The sequence below is a fragment of the Alligator mississippiensis genome, chromosome 2 (assembly GCF_030867095.1).
Source record: "Alligator mississippiensis isolate rAllMis1 chromosome 2, rAllMis1, whole genome shotgun sequence".
Taxonomy (NCBI): Eukaryota; Metazoa; Chordata; order Crocodylia; family Alligatoridae; genus Alligator; species Alligator mississippiensis.
In genome coordinates, this window is record NC_081825.1 from 114332854 (window position 1) to 114352479 (window position 19626).

General features: G+C 38.0%; 1 protein-coding gene across 1 annotated transcript in view; it reads right to left on the bottom strand.

Moving 5' to 3' along the window:
• Window positions 1-2088: 2088 nt before the first annotated feature.
• The window catches only part of HSPA4L (heat shock protein family A (Hsp70) member 4 like), a 44774-nt gene continuing 27236 nt past the window's right edge, over window positions 2089-19626 (bottom strand). Inside the window, exons 12-19 of the mRNA XM_006263426.4 lie at window positions 19276-19478; window positions 14723-14824; window positions 13930-14070; window positions 12508-12633; window positions 11083-11190; window positions 9674-9793; window positions 8997-9158; window positions 2089-8391 (exon numbers count right to left, since the gene is read on the bottom strand). Of these exons, the coding sequence (XP_006263488.1) occupies window positions 8197-8391; window positions 8997-9158; window positions 9674-9793; window positions 11083-11190; window positions 12508-12633; window positions 13930-14070; window positions 14723-14824; window positions 19276-19478 (1157 nt within the window). The 3' untranslated portion in view covers window positions 2089-8196. The remainder of the gene's footprint in view (window positions 8392-8996; window positions 9159-9673; window positions 9794-11082; window positions 11191-12507; window positions 12634-13929; window positions 14071-14722; window positions 14825-19275; window positions 19479-19626) is intronic.

A 19626-nucleotide genomic window follows, 5' to 3' on the forward strand; every position in this document is an offset into this window, starting at 1 on the left:
TGTAGTGCTGCTTTGCTCCCCTTGCCTCCAGCAGCGGCTCTTCTTGTTCCTACTGAATTACTCCAGGCCAAGAGGAAGCTTCAGCTAGGCTGCCCCAGTGCACGGGGCTCTGGCTCCAGTTCCTAGCTGCCTTCCAGCATTTGTTCAGAACAAGCAAAAGTTAAAGTGCCTCCACCACCATTTTGAAGCTTGGGGCACTAAATACACATGATGCTACAGGTGCTTTAAGTTAGGGCAGCTCTCAGAGCTACTCCAATTAAAGTACCTTCCCCCTCCACCCCGGAGCACATGTAAAGACACCCTATGATTCTAATCAATGCAGACTGGCTACTTTGGTCCACTGGTAGCAGCTACAAGATGTCAACTGCTATCAATTACTTGCCTTGATTCAGGTTAATCCCATGTCCATGCAGTTCTTAGTTCTTATAAAAACAGCCAACTAGCCAACATAACTGTTACATGGCACCTCAAACCATTTTAATGTCAGTAAATACTAGTTACAGTTGGAAGGTTCTCTTGCCAGCTGCTTCCTAACCTAAAAATGACAATAAAGCACTGTAAATTAGTTTAAAATGCAAGAACCAAATTATAATGATTGTGGAAAATATTGCAGGCAATTAAAGAGGCACCACCTTAAATTTAGCCTTTAATTCCACAAACATTACCCATGATTCAGGTAAGTAAAAATCACATCTTTAGAGAAAGATGGGTGTCAATGACACAGTATGACTCAAAATGTACAAAAATTAGCACCCCAACTTTCAGTATAGAAGTTTGCATGTTCCTTATAACAAAAAGACAAAACATGTAAGGATCAACCATCCTGGTCTTCTCAAAGCATCACTGCACAATGCAAAAATACTTTGTCTTCTTTTTGTGTCTCTACACATTTGTTCATTTTGTTACACGTTTGCGGTGGTTTATTGTACTTTGCGAGATCTTTCATTGTACACGCGACTTCAAGCAGCAGGCATTGCAGCAGGTATCGCATAGTCCGAGGCTCTGTTCTGCAGTCACAGGTGGTTGAACCAGTGGCATAGCCCCACTCCTTCATTAGTTCCTTGAAGCATCCAAGTCTGGTGCGCAAGTGGTTGAGACCATCTTTGCCATGGTTTGTCAGCCCCTGGTGGTAAGAACTCAGCCACTGGAATATTCATTCCCCAATCTGTCAGATTTTTTTTTTCCAGCCTCTCGTTCCACATCTGTAATAGTGTCTTCTTGATGTGGGATCAAGAAATTTGGTGCTGGTAAGGAAGCTCCTGAATGACTTCAGCCATTTGTATGCTGTGGGATGGTCATACAGTGGGTGTCTCACATCTTCAGTTTGTCTCAAATATTTTCAGTCAGCACCAGTAAATCTTCCACAAAATTAACTTTAGCTAAGCTAATTATTGTGAAATACAGAAGACATCCAATTTGCAGTAGCAGACTTCATGTATTTGTGGCCTTTGGGAGTCTCCTTGCGGCACCCGAGAGCTACCCTACCTCACTTTGCTATTCAACCACTGTAGGGCCCTGCCCTATGAAGTACTCAGTGGGAAGAAAGAAAAAAAAAAAAAAGAGTCACCTTTCAAGCGCACCAAAGAGCAAAATGAGTTACTTTCTTCCTGCTACTGGTCCTAGATATATTACTGCCAGTGCAGGTAACCTGCTGCTGCTCACCACTGCACTAGAAAGGCATGTAAGAAGGGGAAGAAAAAAAAAAAAATCAAGCTGTTTATATCCAGTGATTTCCCCATACTGTAATGAACAGCAGATGGACTGAAAATGAAACCTCTCTTAGTACAGTCTTAGATAAGATTAGCTGCATTTTTTCCAATGTATTTTTAAAGCCTGCATTTAAGTAGCCCAGGTAAGCACTATTATTTTGTACTAAATTACATAATAAGTAAACAAAGGTTAGTATCCTACTTTACTTTCCACCATGTTTTCACCTGTAGAAGTTCCATGAAGTTGATCGCAAACAAGTCTTAACTATTTTGCCAACATTAATCCTGGGAAGGACAAGTGTTAAACAATAAGAAGAAAAACTGAAGAATGACCTAATTAAAAAGGTCACTATATAAAAATGAAGTCAAGTGGTAATGATTTATGGTTCAAGTAGCATATTTATATATAGATTTATTATAATTATACACAACCATTGCCGTTGGCAATCTGCATTGCCATTCAAAAATAAACTAAAGTATTGTCAATCTGCACATGATCTGTCACTAAGAATGCCATTTACATACATACATAAACATTTTGCATACTTTAACACTGCTGTAAGTCTTCAAGTTTAAACACATTCCCTGTCCCATTGAGATATGTTTAAAATATGTAAACAAAACCAGCATTCCAAATATGCAACATTCAATGACTATCACCTTGTAATAAACCACACTTAATTACACCTTTTGAGCTCTTAAATGTGGATAGCTGATGTACTTAGGTCAAACTGAATTCTGAATTAAAAAAATGCATTCTTTGCAATGAATCCTGCATAACACCATTTTATGCTTGATAAACCCAAAACCAAACTAAAGCAAGAGAAAAAAAAAATATTTCTAGTTTACATTGGGTAAAACTGACTTTAAACAAAAAACTCAAGCTTTAGAATAAGTGACTCATGAGGCAGTCTAATTCCTATTTAATCATCAGAAGTTATCCTAATTTGTTATTTTACTTGAAACTAAAGATGATTAGACACAAAGTAAGAGGAAGGTTTGCGTTGTTTAATTGCTCGGTAAAAAAACATCAAATATTCTTCTAACTCAGTTGCTTTAAGTCATTGCCTCATGAGCCTAAAGGAAGAAATTTATTTTGGAAAGGCATTGAAGATAACTTAATTTTAAAGTTCTTAATATTCAACATATTTCCACTATTTATAACAGGGTTTAATATTCTCATATTCTGTAAAGGTTTTTCCATTTTCAATTTTGAAGCATAACACTCTTTCAGAAAGGAACCAGAATAGTAGTAGCAAAATTCCTCTGGCTTGGTTTGAGCCACATTAAGGCTGTGGAGCAGCATAGAAAGAAGCTTCCATTAGCAACTGCCAGATATTGCCTTCAGTCTGTAACTAAAACAGATTACTTCTTTAAGAGTGGATTGACAGCCATTTAAAGTAGAGAATTCCCTTAAGTCTCACAAGCAGAACAAAGCACAGAATAAAGACTGTGAACAGGAGTCTATCATGCTCAAACACAAGTCAAAGTTTACAGAGGAATGAAGTAGAACTTATTGTCAAAGGAAAAAGGCAGTAACAATGTGTGGACAAAGATAATAAAGGAAAGCTTCAAGTAGTGGAAAATTTAAAAAAAATCAACTTATTTCCTCTGAAGTGTTTGTAGAAATTCAGGTAAAGGATCGATTCATTAGTGGCATTTTTTGGAGGCCATCTAGAAGAAGCCCTGATGAAGAACAAGCATTACAGCAACCCTGACCATTGTCTGTTGCTGCAAATGAAATTAAGCAGCAACCCAATGGAAGATGCTGGTTCTCCAAAACAATCAACAAACTGCCTTTCATAAACCCTAACCCCTTTTAGACAATTACAGTTAAGGCTGAGTAATCTGTGAAAGAAATGGAGGCAGGGCAGTGCACAAATTCAAGATTTGTAAAACTGTAAATTCATGGCACCCATAATAGGGTTGGAAAGAGGTTTGTGAATATAAATGAAGGAATACTTTTGTACAGGGAATGGAGGGGGTGGGGAAAGAGAGAAAATGGGTCTCAAGGCAGACCAGGCATTTTTTCCAATCCAAGAGAAGAGGACATTGTTCACATGATTTCTATACAGTAGGAAAAGAGGGAGTGCAATATTGCAATAATATGCAATATTTGAGCTAGATTCATAAATTCAAATAGAGGATATCAAGTATAACAAATAGGTGGAAAAAAGAGCACTATTAGGAAAAAGAGCTTGCAGTAAAAAACTCATGAAACTGAGAACTAAGATTAATGGTTTAACCCAATGGTCTGCAAGAGCAATGTAAATGGCCACAGCAAGAAAGCTAAGATCCAGATTTAGCAACGCCCACTTTTTAGTGAACCTAGCAAAACCCATTCTTTGCACTAACCTGTAGCAGTGGTACCCAAGGATTTAGCAAGCCACAAATATCTGCAACTAAGCTTCAAATCTGGTGTCACAAATAGCAGCAGCATATTTGGGTGTCTAGAGAACACTTAGACTCAGACCAGGCAACTCAATTCCTAAATTTATGTGGAAGATGGTAATCCAATACCCTTTGAAGGATCTGGGCCCTAGTTTCCTGCTGTAATTTACAAGTCTACATTGAAGGACAATATTTGTTGCCATTTAAGAGGATATGTAAAGGGGAGAAGAAGAAGGGCTCTTTAATTCTTGTTAGTCCCTTGTGACTGGTGGGTGCCAAATTCAGTTTACAAAGAAAAAAAAATGAGAAGGGTAGTGTATTCAGCTACCTTCTGATTAGCTTTGCCAGCTTAATTGAGTTAAAAATTGATTTTAAAGAGTTAGTTCTGAATCCATTTATTTATAAATATTTCTATAAAAAGTAGTCTGCAAAACAGATTCAGTAAGCATGAAATTCTTTTACGTAAGAGTTAAAAATTTTTTTTTAAAGATCTTATCAGTGCAGAGTACCTTCAAAATCTGATGCAATATGAAATTTGGTAAAGAAATAATTCAAAATTAAAATAATCAATTAAGTAACTATGTCAGTAACTCCATAATAAATTTTACAACAAAGCTTCTGATTTCTTTGATCAGTTCAATACAGGACCAGGAATTCTGCCTCCCAGAATATTATAGTTTCTGCTGTTCATAGTTGGCTACAATAAAACAGCAATAAAAGAAAACTAAGTTATTATTGTATATACCTAACTTAATACCCAAAGCTCTTTAACCAAGACCTTGACCACTGAAGGCCCCAACAATGAAAGATAGCTTTCACTGAATCTAGAAAAATCATACCATTCATAGGTAGCTACAACTGCCTCTTCCCTCAAATGAAAGCACTCAAATTTTTTAAGGAGGAGATCAGATACATACCTGGAAAAACAAAAAAAATACAAGGTGGTCATCACACTTCTGCATTTGTGTCTTAAATATTAGACTATAAATTAACAAACGTAACTGTTTGTTCAGAAAAATGCACCACCCTAATGATATACCACATTGTCTATGACAAGAGTACAAGTACAAAGAAATCCAGAAAGAAAGATTTTTGCTTTAAGACTAGTCACAGCAACGTTAGTTAAACACTATCAGTATCCAAGGGAATAATGATTTTACTGGCAAAAATTAAATCTATACTCGCAGAATTGGTTTAGAAGTTTTATCAGCATTGACAGACACCAGGGGACAGACTTTTACATTAAACTGACAAGAAAAATTATTTGAACATTCTGCCTATCACTGAATTTGGAAAATGTCTAAGTTTTGAATGCAACACTTCACATGTTTAATTGTCCTTAGATAATTCAGCCTTTTTTTTTGCATAAAATCTGTCTCCAAATTTTAATGCTATAACATTCAGTATTTTATCAAATATTTATGGCTAAGGCAGAAACCACCCAGTACTACTCTTAGTAGGCATTTTTTAAGTGAATTTATTTCCTTGATTAATTTTATTACTATAATCAAAATTAAAATGTAGTGATATATCAGATAATAAATGTTAATAGCAATAACCAGTTCATGATTTATGAACACTTTCTCACCAGCAATTTGGAATGCACCAACTGTTGTCACCACTATTGTATTAAGACCATGCTGGATTTTTTTTTTTTAAGTACAGGACTGGAGTGTCTATGCAGTCAAACATTTGCCATCTTGAAAGCAAGAAGGATGGTAGCTCTTTCATAACAAGAACTAGACTTTATTTTCTACTATATAAAATTCTCTCCTCAGCAAAATGATTGGGGAAAATATTTTGCTGTTTAAAGCTACATGAACAAAGTCCAAGACAGTTAACAAAATCTATTACCATCCCCCTTTAATGATGGGGTTCCACTTCTAAGTCTGGGTCAATTACCCTTCATAAAATATTTACATGATTCAGTTTTCTTAGTATTACCTTTTTTTAGCAAACAAGATGTGTACATCTCTGAAATGCAAGCTATATAATAAATTTTCAGCTTTTTGTATTATATCAACATTTATTACATCTCCAAATTTAGCAGATGGCATGCACATTAATATTTTTAGCTTGGAGATTGTTCTTTTGCTCTGTTCAACATTTATTCTGAGCAGAGTCAATATTTATAGGATTTTTAGTCCCCCTGAAAGAGAATTACAATCAGTTACATAGTATAGCAAATCTTGATGTGCATAATTCATTATCCCAAGGAATGTAAGAACTAGGAAATTAAAACTGCAGCCAGGACATGACATTCATTTACATTTTTGCCAGTATCCAATCCACAACAACCTGCAGAATAAAAAGTGCCATAACTTACGTTTGGAATTCAGGATAAAACAATGGGATGAGGTGGCAAAGAGTTGGGTCAAAGTAACACGTGTCTGATCTTAGTCATTAATGGAATGAACATTAGTCATTAATGGAACAACCTCTCTGTGTAAAGGCAGCTCAGTACTGGGACAGCAAGGATTTGGAAGTCAGGAGAATTTAATGCTCCTTATGGAAAACTCCTTCTACTGGTATTGGTTTAGGAAGTGCTACATAAACCTCAGGTTCCATGAATATTTAACTACCACAAATGGCAGTGACTATGTAGTAACGTCACAAACTGGACCCAAGTTATGGCTGGAACTTTTAACAATTTAAGGGGATGGATTCAAGTGTTGATACAAAATATATTACTCCTATTTCATTTTCAATTACAATACTTTTGAAACTAAGTTAGGAATTTAATGTAAGAGATCTATTTACTAAACAGGTAAAAGTCTACAGAACAAACTTTCAAAGCTAAAGAATTGATTGCCCTAATTTAACAGGCATGGTTTCTCTCATTATTACAAGTGTTTTGTTTGATTCCATATTGTTTGCTTTTTTTTTTTTTTTTTTTTTAAATAGTCATCCTCTCACATTTGCCTTTTACTAGTATATGACAAGGGTGTAGTTTTACTAGTTATATACATTTACATACCTTGGTTTTATGTCAAACAGGTATTTTGTAGCATGTCATGTTACCTCATTACTTCTGCAGCTGATAGGATATGCCAGAAGCTACAGCACTTGTACCGTTTGTGTGGTGTCTTTGCCTGTTTAAAAAGGTTTCAAACCCCAAACCATAAACTTTAAACCTGACCTCAGTATTAAGTAAGCTGAAGGCCAGTTTGTTCCCATATTCTATTTTCATTATTTCTCTGCTGTAAATGTGAGAGATGTGCTGGTTGATAAGAAACAAGTTTAGGTTTCATTCAGTATGAAACAAGCCAGTAAAATCAGGAGGAATGTGCAATAAAGGGACGTTTGGAAGCGAGACCCATCTAAACAGTCCTCAAAAACTTTACCTTCTCATACTACAGTAACTTTTACAGCAGTTTATCAAGAGAACAGGTAGGTTATGTACAAGACAAGTGTGAAGAAACCATTAGTTTGAATTTTAGCAAATGGCAAAGCCATTTGACTAGTATTGATTACAACTAAAATTATGTTCGTGACAAGACTCTAAAAATTAAGAAATCTTTTCTAATTTTATATGCTCCGTTTATAGAAAGACTGAACAGTTCTCATGGTACATCAACAAGACGGACTAGTATGCCAGCTAAACTCTAATTTAATATTTAAATTATAACAGTACAATAACTAGAAAAAGGTCAGTGCTTTAAGTGACAATGTTTATGCCACTTCAATTCCAATATTTTTCCAAAATAAAGATGCAATTAGATCTACACTTCAGCATCAATAGTGCAATACAGTGTCCTTTCCTGAATAAAGGAGCTGAGGTTTATCCACAATAAAAGCTTTAAATAAGGTAGATCGTTGCCATATATATCAATTCTGTACGTTTGATATAAAATATATTGGGAAAGCTTAAACTGACATACAATCTACATTCAGCTAAAGCCCCACATAAGCAGCATCAATGGAAATGAACACTGGAGGTGTAATCAATATAAAACACTTTCAAAACTACTGCAAGAGCAAATGACAGAAAATTGGCTAAGAATAACTGAGCATCTGTAAGGTGTAACAAACAAAAGAAGAATGGACCCTCTGGTTACTTGCACTATTTTAATTAAGTGAAAGAGAAATGTAAAATTTAGTCCACTTCCATTTCCCCAGATGGTTTGGTCTGCTGAAAACTGTCCTTTGCTGGATCCGGTTTTGTTTCAGCACCACTCTGCCCGTTCACTGGTCCATTGTGTTCACCATTAGCTTTTGCTTGGCCTTCAGAAGGAGGCTCCACCTTCGGTTTGGGTTTGTATACAATAGGGTTACAGAAACTATCCAATTCCTAATTTTACAAAAATTAAGAAAATAAAAATTAGTAATCTGCCTTGGTAGAGAAACGGACTAAACTTGAACTCCTTGGTTCAAATTTAGTCTTGCTAGAGACATTTCAGCATTCTTCTACGAGAGGCTTCAGATAGAATTTCTTTTCACTTTTGCAGTGTCTTATTCTACTTGAAGCTTTTGCAATGCAAGTTTATTGCCCAATTTTCATTTGCTGAAACACTCTGGACTGATTTCATTTCGTCTAGCCATCAGCTTTCTAGAACAGATGACTCAGTGAAATGACTACAGTAATTTAAGATTTGTAACAATGAAGGCAATTCAGAAATATTTAATAGAACATCATAAAAAGAATATGCATGTGAACACATACAATTTCCCCTATTACGTCTTTCCAATGAAGGAATTGAAATGAAAAATTCCTGCAGATTTTACACTAACACAAGGAAAACGGTTTGCTAGCTGCATGAAAGAAATAGCTAGGTTACCTATCCCCACCTTGTTAGGCTTCAGCCCAGGTCTGTATTCTCTTCAGAACGTGACTGACATAAATATTTGTTTCCAGGTTATATTAAGGATTTTGTATATATTGTTATGCGTCTTTACCTTTGATTTTCCTAGTATTTCTGCAACTTTTACAACTGGGTCCTGAGTTGGACCTAGTTTGTTTTGAGCATTCATCTTGGTGTTCAACCAACTCATAGCATCACTGATGCATTTTTCAACTTTTTCAATCTCTGCAGGATCCAAGTGATCATATTTTTCATCCTGAAGAAAAACATTTTTTTAGAAAAGAAACAGCACAGCGAATTAATGGTACTAACCCACATAAGAATTCCATCTGCAACAGACAACACTGCCATAGTTTGCGTGATAAATCAAGGGCGAGCAGTTGTTAAGGTACACACATATACAGGATATAAATTTGATTTCTTTATGATTGGGAAGGGCCAACTAGTCTGTATTAGCTTAAGCCAGCTCTGATCTTTGTGAGGAAAAAAATCAAATGAGATTTCATAGAAGTGGTTACAAAGCCTGGCTTCCTGGAATAATGCACTTATTTTAATTCAAAATGGTATAAGACTATATTAAACAAAACAAAATGTTATTTATTACACAAGGAAAAACTTTTTATAAGGCTAAAGAGCAGTATTTTTAGAGGCACTTGTATGATCAACTCAAGTGCCATTTTCAAAGGACTTAACGGCCATTGGACATTTTACAGCTTAACTTAGTCAAGAGCATTGAAAGGGTATTCCATCTTGCAAATAGGGGTTTTCTACCTTATTTCTGAATGCCTCTACTGCTTTCATAAGAAGTTGGATCTTCTTTCCCAAATCATTTAAAGCTTTTGGTCTCTCTTCATGTTCCATGTACCTTTCTTGAATAGGCTGACCAAATTTCTGTAAAACAAAAAGATCTTACACAAATACTTCACAAACTGGGGAGGTGGTTAGCTGTGTTACTCTGAATTCAGACTAGAAGTAGTCTAAGGTGCCACCCTGCCCTAACTCATTCAGAGACATGAGCTTTCATAGGCAATAACCCACTTCATCATCTGCTAGCATCTAACAAAATGTTTGTTGCCTACAGAAGCTCATGTCTCTGAACCACTTGATTTCGACGGTGCCACCCTGCCCTACACCTTCTTCAAAAATTGCGGAAAACTAAGTTCTGAAAAACTCTGAAGCCTATGATGAATTAAGATGTTTCCCCTATTTGTCACTTACTCAGTGCAAGATGGCATCTTAAATACATTCACCCTTGCTACAAGGTATTTATCCAGGCCATCTCCAACAAAACCATTTGCTCAACAGGTAGACAGACACAAAAATCTTGTCAAACTTCCTCAGGGGGCACCTGATATGATTTTTAGCTTATTTCAAGTAGCTATTTCTGCAAGACCTTGGTTTGAGACCAGCAGCTGTAAAGCCAAATCTTTACAGATTCTCTCTTTTCTTTTTTTAAAAACACACATCCTGTAAAAAAGTTACATTAAAAGGTCTTGATTTTTCCAGTTTTGAGACATAACAGTCACACAACACTTCTATCTGGTTTCCTAGTGAATGCAACAGAAACTCAATGCCGTGGGCATTTCTCAGAATTCACTATCTGCCTGTAAGACTTAAGAGTTAAGTACTGAAAGTTTCATTTTTATGAAAGTTACACAACTTGCTCAGTGTTAGAAATATAGAGGTTTCTACCCCCACTGGCACCATTAATGAAGATTTCAATTATGGCCTTTTACTCTTTCATAATTAAAGGCTGACATCTGAAAACAAGGCATTATCAATTCAAACAAAAATAATGAAATCTTCGTTTTTGAGAAAACCTTTTAAAATGTACATTCCATCCAATAATTCATAGACAGCAGTATTCCTGTGGCAAAATCCTTGCCCCAATTTACTGTTACAAGTGACCTGACAATCAAGGAACAAAACAGTTTTTAAATACAGCTACAACTAGCATTAGACAGCTGCTAAATCTAGACTCCACATTTTAGTCTTGTCCATTCTGCATGACTGTATAGGAGCCATTCAGATGCAAATATGAGCATCTAGTTCAAGATCTCAACAAGACTTTTCAGTCACTAATAGTGTTAGCAAGTCTGCTATAGTTAATATACATACAGTTTCACCATTAGTAATCAAGCTGTTTTTTACATTATATTCTAGAAAAAGAAATATCTTACTCTTAACTCATGAAGTTTATCCATATACACTTGTTTTGGTTGGTCTTCTCCATCTTCATAAAGCCAGTTTTCTGTATCTTCCAGCATTAAGGTCAGTCTGTTTGAATCCTAAAAAAGAAGTGAGGAATAGTTCAGAGAAGACCACTCTATAGAGCTAGCACAGTAAGTATGCGCTTTATGCAACACTTACATTCATTTTGCAACTCTGAGGCTAATTTTTTCATTTCTAATAATCACTTATTCTCTGTGTATAAGAAAACTATCAAATTCTCTTGACAGCATACATATACTTAATTTTAAAAGAGATCAGCAAGAATTTAGACTACAGATAATTATGCAGCTAACAGCCTTCAACTGTGGAATACGGGCTTTCCAACAATATGGTTATAACAGAAAGCAGGCCAGCAACATTTGGTTTCAGATGTCTCTCTCCAAAAATTAGATTCTTGGGCTTTTATTTGGTAGGAAAAGCAAGGAGTTTCTTTACAGCACAATACAGAGTTCATGGGGTTGGCTGTTACATAACTAAGTAACAAATGGAACAGGCTTTACCAAACAACAGATATTAAAAGATTAGTCCAAATAGCTGGCCTGGGAGTTATAGACAACTTGTGTAATTAGCTACTGGACAGAAGAATGCCACACTAAGTCAAGAAACACTTTAAGTGTTGTTTCCAAGGGAATGGCTTGGAAATCCAGATGTGTCAAAATCTAGTCTGCAGTGCTATTCCATCTGGATCACTAGCCAGATTCAGCCCACAGTGCCTTCCCACCTGGCATAGAGAGCAACTGGAAATCAAGGAGAGGTGTTAGGGGCCATGAACATGGCCTGCTTAAGAATTCAGGGCCCCTGGCCCCCATGAAAGTGGCTGTTGGTGGTGGAAAGGCAAAACAGGGCTGCATGTGCATCCCTCACTTGGCCTGTGGCCACTTTGACACCCTTAGACTAAAGCAAAAATGTTGTCTTTACCACATGTAGTTACGCTTGAAAGACATACCAAGCCCAGAAGAAGTTTCAGAATGAAGATAAATTTGCTGCCTAGTGAAATTAGTGAAGTTTAAAATACTTCAAGGGAACCTGAAGTATTGCTCCTATATACTCAGCAAACATGATCCCACAACTAAAGAATGTTCTTTGTCTCTGAAGACAAGCAAACACTCAGCCTGATAATATTTGGACTCCAGCATAATACAGCCCTGATACCTGCTTAGTTTTAGCCCTCTGGAAAATGTTTCTTAGCTGGACTATTTCTATTTGTCAAGAGAGGATCAAGTAATTTACTGAATTGGACAACAAATCAGTGATCTAAAGGCTAATGCAAGAAATTAATCTGAAACAGTCATTAAGTAGCAGTACTTCCGCTTCTCCCACAGGCACTAGTGTTCAATAAATAATTAGTTAAAAAGGCACATCTAGGCTCTTACTTCTTCAGTGATGAATTTTTCGAAGACTCCACACAGCTTGTCCCTAAAATCATACACATATTCTTCAACAGCATTCTTGGCATCATTTCTTTCTTTTTCTAGCTTATCTTGCATCATCATCTTCCCCTAAAAGGACAGAAAGGCTAGGTTAAGTTTTATGCATAGTAAAGCTGTCATATTTAAAATATAATTATTATGTTTTTATTACACTGGAGGAAATATCATCTGTGAAAATTTCTCCACCCCACCATTTTATTTAGTTTTTTTAAATATAGGCACCTATGAACTCGGTTTCAATTTAATTGCAGTTTGCAGCTTTTTGAAAACATTCTAAAACTGGGGTTGGCAACCTGTTTCCAAACACATCCCTAACCCTGACCCACACTTCAACTTGGGAGTGCCAGAGGCAGACTGCGGGGGGCTGTGAGGGGCCCAATTCTTGTTGCTGGTGGCAGCCGCATGTGCGTCTCCGAGTGGATGGCAGAGGAGGGGCCGGAGTTGCGCTGCCCTGGCTCTTTCTCCGCTCTACACCCGAAGGCATGCGTGAAGTTACCATTGGATGAAGCCAGTGCTTGGGGTCTGGAGCCTGGTGCAGCTTTTTGCAGCCTGCTGTGGCTAGGTAGCTGCAGGCCAGCTGTTTGCAGCTGGGAGACTGCAAATAGCTTTACCAGGCTCCAGAGCCCCAGCTGGACTGTGGTGCAGCAGGTGCATGTCTGCCTTCAGGTGGACAGTGGGGCAGAGGCCTGAGGCAGCACAAACCTGGCCCCACCCCAGCCTCCACCTGGAGACATGCATGCAGCCACTGCCACAGAGAACAACTAGAGCCTGGTACAGCTGTTTGCAGTCTCCTGGCCAGGCCCAGCCAGGCCTCCTGAGTTCAGTGCAGCTGTTTGTGGCCTTCCAACTACAGCTGGCCTGAGCTCAGGGTAGCTGCTGCCAGCCAGAGCCCAGGCTACTTACAACAGGGCTTGCAGCTTTCCAGCCACTTGCTGCAAGCAGCCTGAGCAATGTGGCAGTTACCCAGAGCCCAGGATGGCTGTGGAATGCTCAGCAAAATGGCTCAGGTGTTTACATAGCTATGTAATAACCACTAGAAGTCAATTAATGGACAACAGAAGAAGGAAGACACTACTTACATCCTGGTACTCCCCATTTTGAATAATTATTGGCAAGAATATATGGCCCTTGAAAACACAAAAGCTTTAAACAAATCTGTAATGGCACTGATTAATTTTTTAAGCAGTTAATTTTTATTTGAATAATAAGTGAGGTTACAGTGATTTTAAAGTTGCCTAAATCTAAAATAATTTAATTCATAGAAACAAACAGGTTTATGGATGCAACTGTTTTTGGACAGGGGGAATTCACTGCAGAAATCTGAATGCAATTAATAATAGTGAAGTTAAGGTACAATGTACTTACCTCATTTTCTATGTAGCTATTAATAATATCCTGTCCCAGTTGTCTATACAGACTTGCCTGTATAGGTAAATCAATGCTCTTGACCTTTGCTTTAGCTTTAGCTGTCTGTGCTGGATTATCTTGCTTGTCTCCTGATGCTGTCTGCAGAAAAAACGACTTATTTTAATAGAAATGCTGTCTAGTTTGTTATAATTGGATCTGTGGATATCATTTAGAAAGGGAACCTGATAAAATGAATAGCCAAGAATCTAGCATATTTAAATGAGTATGTCAAATATTTCTACTGTTCAGAGACTACTACATTAGCTTTGTACTAGCTTATCACTGATATCTATTTAAAACCATGCCTACTGGAAAATAAGAGTATCAGTAACAAATATTAAATGAAAAATGAGATAAATACTACAACTGGGATTCTAAAAAAATTCTAACAGTTCTCTGGCTTGCAGCTGTCAAGATCATGCAGTAGTTGTGGGAACTCAGCTCATATTTTAAATAAGCAGTATAAAACTTGTTCTGGCATGTCCCTATACTGTAATATTAAAATAAACTTGTTTCTGTGATTTAATACAAGTAACCACTTTTGATACAGGGAAAGAGCTGAAAAATTAGTATTTTTAACTATACCCAATTGGTACAATTACTTTGTTTTTTTTCCCCTAAGCATGCCTTTGTAACTGGTGTAATAAGAAAGAGTAAGTGGTCAATAAAAAAGGGGGGCAGGGAGAAGTGATGGCTACATAGGTTTTTGCCTGTGCACTGCCCTTCACCTTCCATTTCCCTTGATACAAACCTTTGTTTCAGCCCCTACTTGTTCAGTTTCTTCATCTGCCTGGCTCTGCTGGTCAGCCTGGTTTTTTTGATTGCCTTCTTCTTGGTCAATCTGCATGTTATCCTAAAAAGAAGAAGTTTAATCACTGAAACAAGCTGTGCTGCAAGGTATTTTTCAACTGCAGAAAACTACTATAATCAACAATTCATTAAGGGATAGCCTTAAGAGACTCATAATGAAAGTCCCATGCATTGATATAGCATTCTCCTTTATTTAAATTTCAGAAAAGCCTACAAAAGTTCATAGGTGAGAGTATTCTGAAATTGGTAGTTACCAGACTGGTGTTCAATATGCTTTGTGACAGTTATAGCAGGTACACTACTTGCTATGTAGTCTATTTTAAATACAGTATGTGATGTATGGATAGTCCCATTCTAGATGCACAACAGTGACACTGACAGGAGGAACATATCCTTTTTGGAAGTCAGAGCTACAGTCAAATATAATACACCATCACAAATATGAAATCTAACTGCAAGAGATTTCCACTGACTTGTGCCTAATCCAAAGTTCATAAAACTAGTTTCCAATGTTATCAGTCCCCTATTGGAACTTTTAGGCTTATGAAAAGTCACACCATGGTAAAAGCCCATGGTATGATATGAAAAATAAGTCTTACATTCCATAAATGATTTTGATAAATTTTTAAAATACATTACAGCTGTTTTTGGACAAGATTATAAAAAGTTATTGACATCTTATTGAAAGTTTGGGAGTGGGGCAGTGTAGCTGAAAATGTAATGTTCTTATTTTAATTTAAAAAATGGAAATTAGCCTAGGGTAACAGGCTTATGTTTAGTTCACCTAGTCCTTACTTTAAAATGTGAAGTCTTAGAAATAGACAATTATTTGTCATCACTTAAGTCTATTTGGAGAGGGTCCAAAGAAGAGCCAATTGTCTGACTGGAGGCCTGCAGGGAAGGCCCTATGAGGAAAGGCTAAGGGACCTTAACCTTTTCAGCCTCTCCAATAGAAGGTTGAGAGGGGACCTTGTGGCAGTGTACAAATTCATAAGGGGAGAGCAACACAAAGTAGGCGATGATCTGTTTACCAGGGCACCCCCTGGAAAAACAAAGAACAATGGCCGTAAGCTATTGGAGAGTAGGTTTAGACTTGACATTAGAAAAAAGTTCTTCATGATCAGGGTTACCAGGATCTGGAATGGGCTTCCAAGGGAGGTGGTGCTCGCCTTATCCTTGGGGGTCTTCAAGAGGAGACTGGACAGGCACCTGGCAGGATCACATGATCCTAGGTTTGATGACCTTTTTCTTGCCTGCCAGGGGCAGGGGGCCAGACTAGATGGCCCACTGGAGGTCCCTTCCAACCTTAGAATCTATTAAACCAGTATCTGGCTTGTCTCTCTGAAAACTTGCGGAGGTTGAGATTTATATTTCCCCCTTCTGAGCTGCCAGGAACCTCACCCATTTTCAAGGAAAAGAAGAAGGAGGATTCAGGGAATTGCAGAGCAATCAGTGTGATCTCACTACATAGACATATTATAGAGAAGGTCATCAAGGAATGTTTCTAAGCACTTCAGTGATAACACAATCAGCCATGCTCTCATGATATTCTCATTAGTGTAAGGAAATACAATCTACATTCTCTCTTCCCAACCAGTGTGCTGCAATATCCATTTAAAGGTGTGGCAAGCTGCCACATAATATTTGCACTATGTATGCAAACATGCACATGTGATTAAAAAAAATATCAACTCAGAGATTTCAAATAGGCATCCAGTGTCAAAAACATGTTGACCTGTTGCAGTTTTTCTGGGTTCTCTTCAACAGAATAACTGATCTATTTTTCTATAGTCAAAAGAAAAGATTGAAAGTAAAAGTTAGCATTTTCTGAGGGGTGCCTTGGGTCTAAGAAGTTTGAGAACCACTGGTCTAGATATACAGGAAAGCCTCCTTAGTTTGATCATGAATAGTTTAAATTATTGGATACTTCAAAGTTATTGTCACTCCCCAGCTAACAGGACACTTTTTTTTGTATTGCTTTACGATATGGACAATTTGTAATATGGCTACTTTGAAATGCAACGCCTTTTTCGATTCCCTGGATCAGGAGAACCTTGTTAATTCAAAAACACAAGACCAAAAAATACCAACTTTGAAATACACATATCCATAATAATGTGCATATACAAATTAACATCACAGACTTAGTTCACCCACTTGCAGACCTTACTAAATGATAATAACAAAGTGAGGCATTATCCCAGTGACTAAGCAAGCAGATTTCATGGTATGTAGCACAAAGAGTTCCTAATGCAGAGCCACAGCAATGATCTACGGGGCCTTTTTCCTCTTGTTAGATCCAGCCAAGTGCCAGAATGTCTTGCCAATCAACCACAACCCTGATCCTGTCAAAGTCCACTGCAGACCCACCATCCTTGGTCCTGTCAAACTGCCCTGGATCAGGGCCAGTTTAGCAGGATCTGGGGTTGACTCATCGCACTAGCCAATGCCATCAACCCCCAACTGCAACAAGCTACTCCCAATCCCAACTGGGGGTGGTTTGACAGGACAGTTTAGCACTTAGATTGCCCTAACAAGACAAAAAAGGGCCCCTAAATCATTTTAAAACTCATGTATTTTGAATTCAGCATTTTTGGTCCCATTTGTTTTGAATTAACAACCTTCTCCTTTAAATACGTTAAGGTGGTTATGTAGCCACTTAGATCATCATCTTGAAGAGTAGTCACCAGTGGCCTGATATCTAATTGGAAGCAGAACCCAATAATCCAAAAGCGAAGAGGAAGAGGATACTGTGGAAGAAATCAAAACTGTTTAGGTTAGGAAGTCCCTTCTAAACTAGTTAGAACCTTATCCTGTACAATTTAAACTCCAATAAATTCAAAAGTAAGGGTAAAGAAATATGAAGAAGGTCATAGTGATATGTTGTGAAAAACTAAAGTTCCAGGGAGGATTAAATGAAGTCAGCAAATAAGGTGTTTTATTTTCCCATTAGTTAATTATATCAGTAGAAAACTCATAGGGATTTAAGGCAGTAAAAGCGAGAATTAGTCTAAGGTAATACAGAAAGAAGTATAAACACTCTCTATTGTATGCTTCCTAGCATCCACTGGGGACTCTTTTTGGGAATAGATCAGTGATTCTCAGCCAGGGTGCCCCAGCAGATCCTGTCAAGGGTAACAGATCTACATGATAAACCCAGAGAATCCACATTGTTAAAAACATATTGCCCTGTTGTGGTCTTACTGAATTCTTTGCAACAGAAGAATTGCTTTTAATTTTTGTGTAGTCAAAAAAACAAGTGAAAACTAAGAGCTGGCATTCCACAGGATACCTCAAGTCTATCAAGAAATGCCCTAAGCCTAAAAAAGGCTGAGAACCACTGGATCAAAAGATACATTTGCAAAGGCTGACTGTAGATCGCCAAAAACAAAAAGGTAAACAATGAAATCTGAGTTGTTTCAAGATAACGCAAATAGTTTGTGGGACACCTTCTCCAAGTAACCATAGCAGAAGTAAGGAGTTACGCCTGTCTACTAGGGGTTGTGAAGCAGGCCCTATACGATTCGGATTCGGCTCAAATCAGGGAGAGTGATTCTATTAGTTGGTTCAGATCACTGTCACCGATTCAATTCGGCCAAATCCTAATCTGAAGATTTAAAGCTGATTTGGAGAATCAGTGATTTGGACACAGACACAGCTTTAAAAATGTTTTCTACATACCTTGAGGTGCCAGCGCTGCTCATGATCGCTGTGATGCTGAGGCGCGTGAAGCAACCCACAGGAGCGCAGGGGGACCCTCCACGTGCTCAGCAGCAAAACCGAAAGTGGACTGGAAGTACTTCTGATTCACTGCTGGGTCTGCTGGGGAGCGTGCTGGAGGCCCCCCCGCGCCTCGGCAATCAGCCGCAGGGGGACCCTGGGTGCCCCTCCCTCAGGCCCAGGAGACACCAGTCGCTGAGTCAGGGGAGCATGGGGGGGGCCCTCTTGCACACTCCCCGGTGTACCTGGAAGTGGATCGGAAGTGCTTCTGGTCCACTTCTGGGTCTGCTGCCAAGCGCACTGGGGAGCACCCTGTATTTCTGTGGGACACTCCATGAGCTCCTGCTACCTAGAAGTATGTAGAAAAAACATTTAAAGCTGTCTCTACATCCGAATCTTCGAATCTTTCCAAATTGATTTGGAGGGTTCCAATTCGATTTGGGGAGATTAAAGAGTGTCTTGATTCGATTCAGATTCAGCCACCAAATCTCCATCGAATCGAATCAGGGACCAAAGCTTCACACAGCCCTACTGTCCACCATTTCATAATGGCACCATGATACCAAAATATATCTAGTATCATAACAATCCTCCTTTTCTCTTTGAGTTGTCATGCAGGGTGGCATACCCATAAGGGGAAAAGCTGCTCAGGTAAGAAAGCTGAAGCGGAAACTACTGTGAGTTGGCAGCAAAGTATTATATAGGGATGTTATCAGTAAAGCCAGATGTTTACAATTTAAATTCTCAGGATCAAAATTTTGCAGTTTTACATACCAATTCGTCTTCTTTGCGTTGATTCTTACATGTTGATTCTGTGTCCATGGGTACATCATTGGGTTCCCCTTCTATGCTTTGCTTCTCTATTATAGATGCGTTAGCCACACTGAAGATGCCATGGATATTGACACGTACTTTAACCTTCACTTTGGAATTGTCACCATCGTGCTGGGGACCAACATTCTGAATAGTGAAACGCCCTAGGCAAGCAACATAAGAATCTTAGGTTAAGTTTAAAAGACCAGTCATTCCACAAAAGATTCGGTCAGTCAGCAACTGGAACAGTTTTTGGATTTGTATGTTTCAAATTAATGGCAGGAAGTAAAAAAGTGTGATTGTTGGACACAC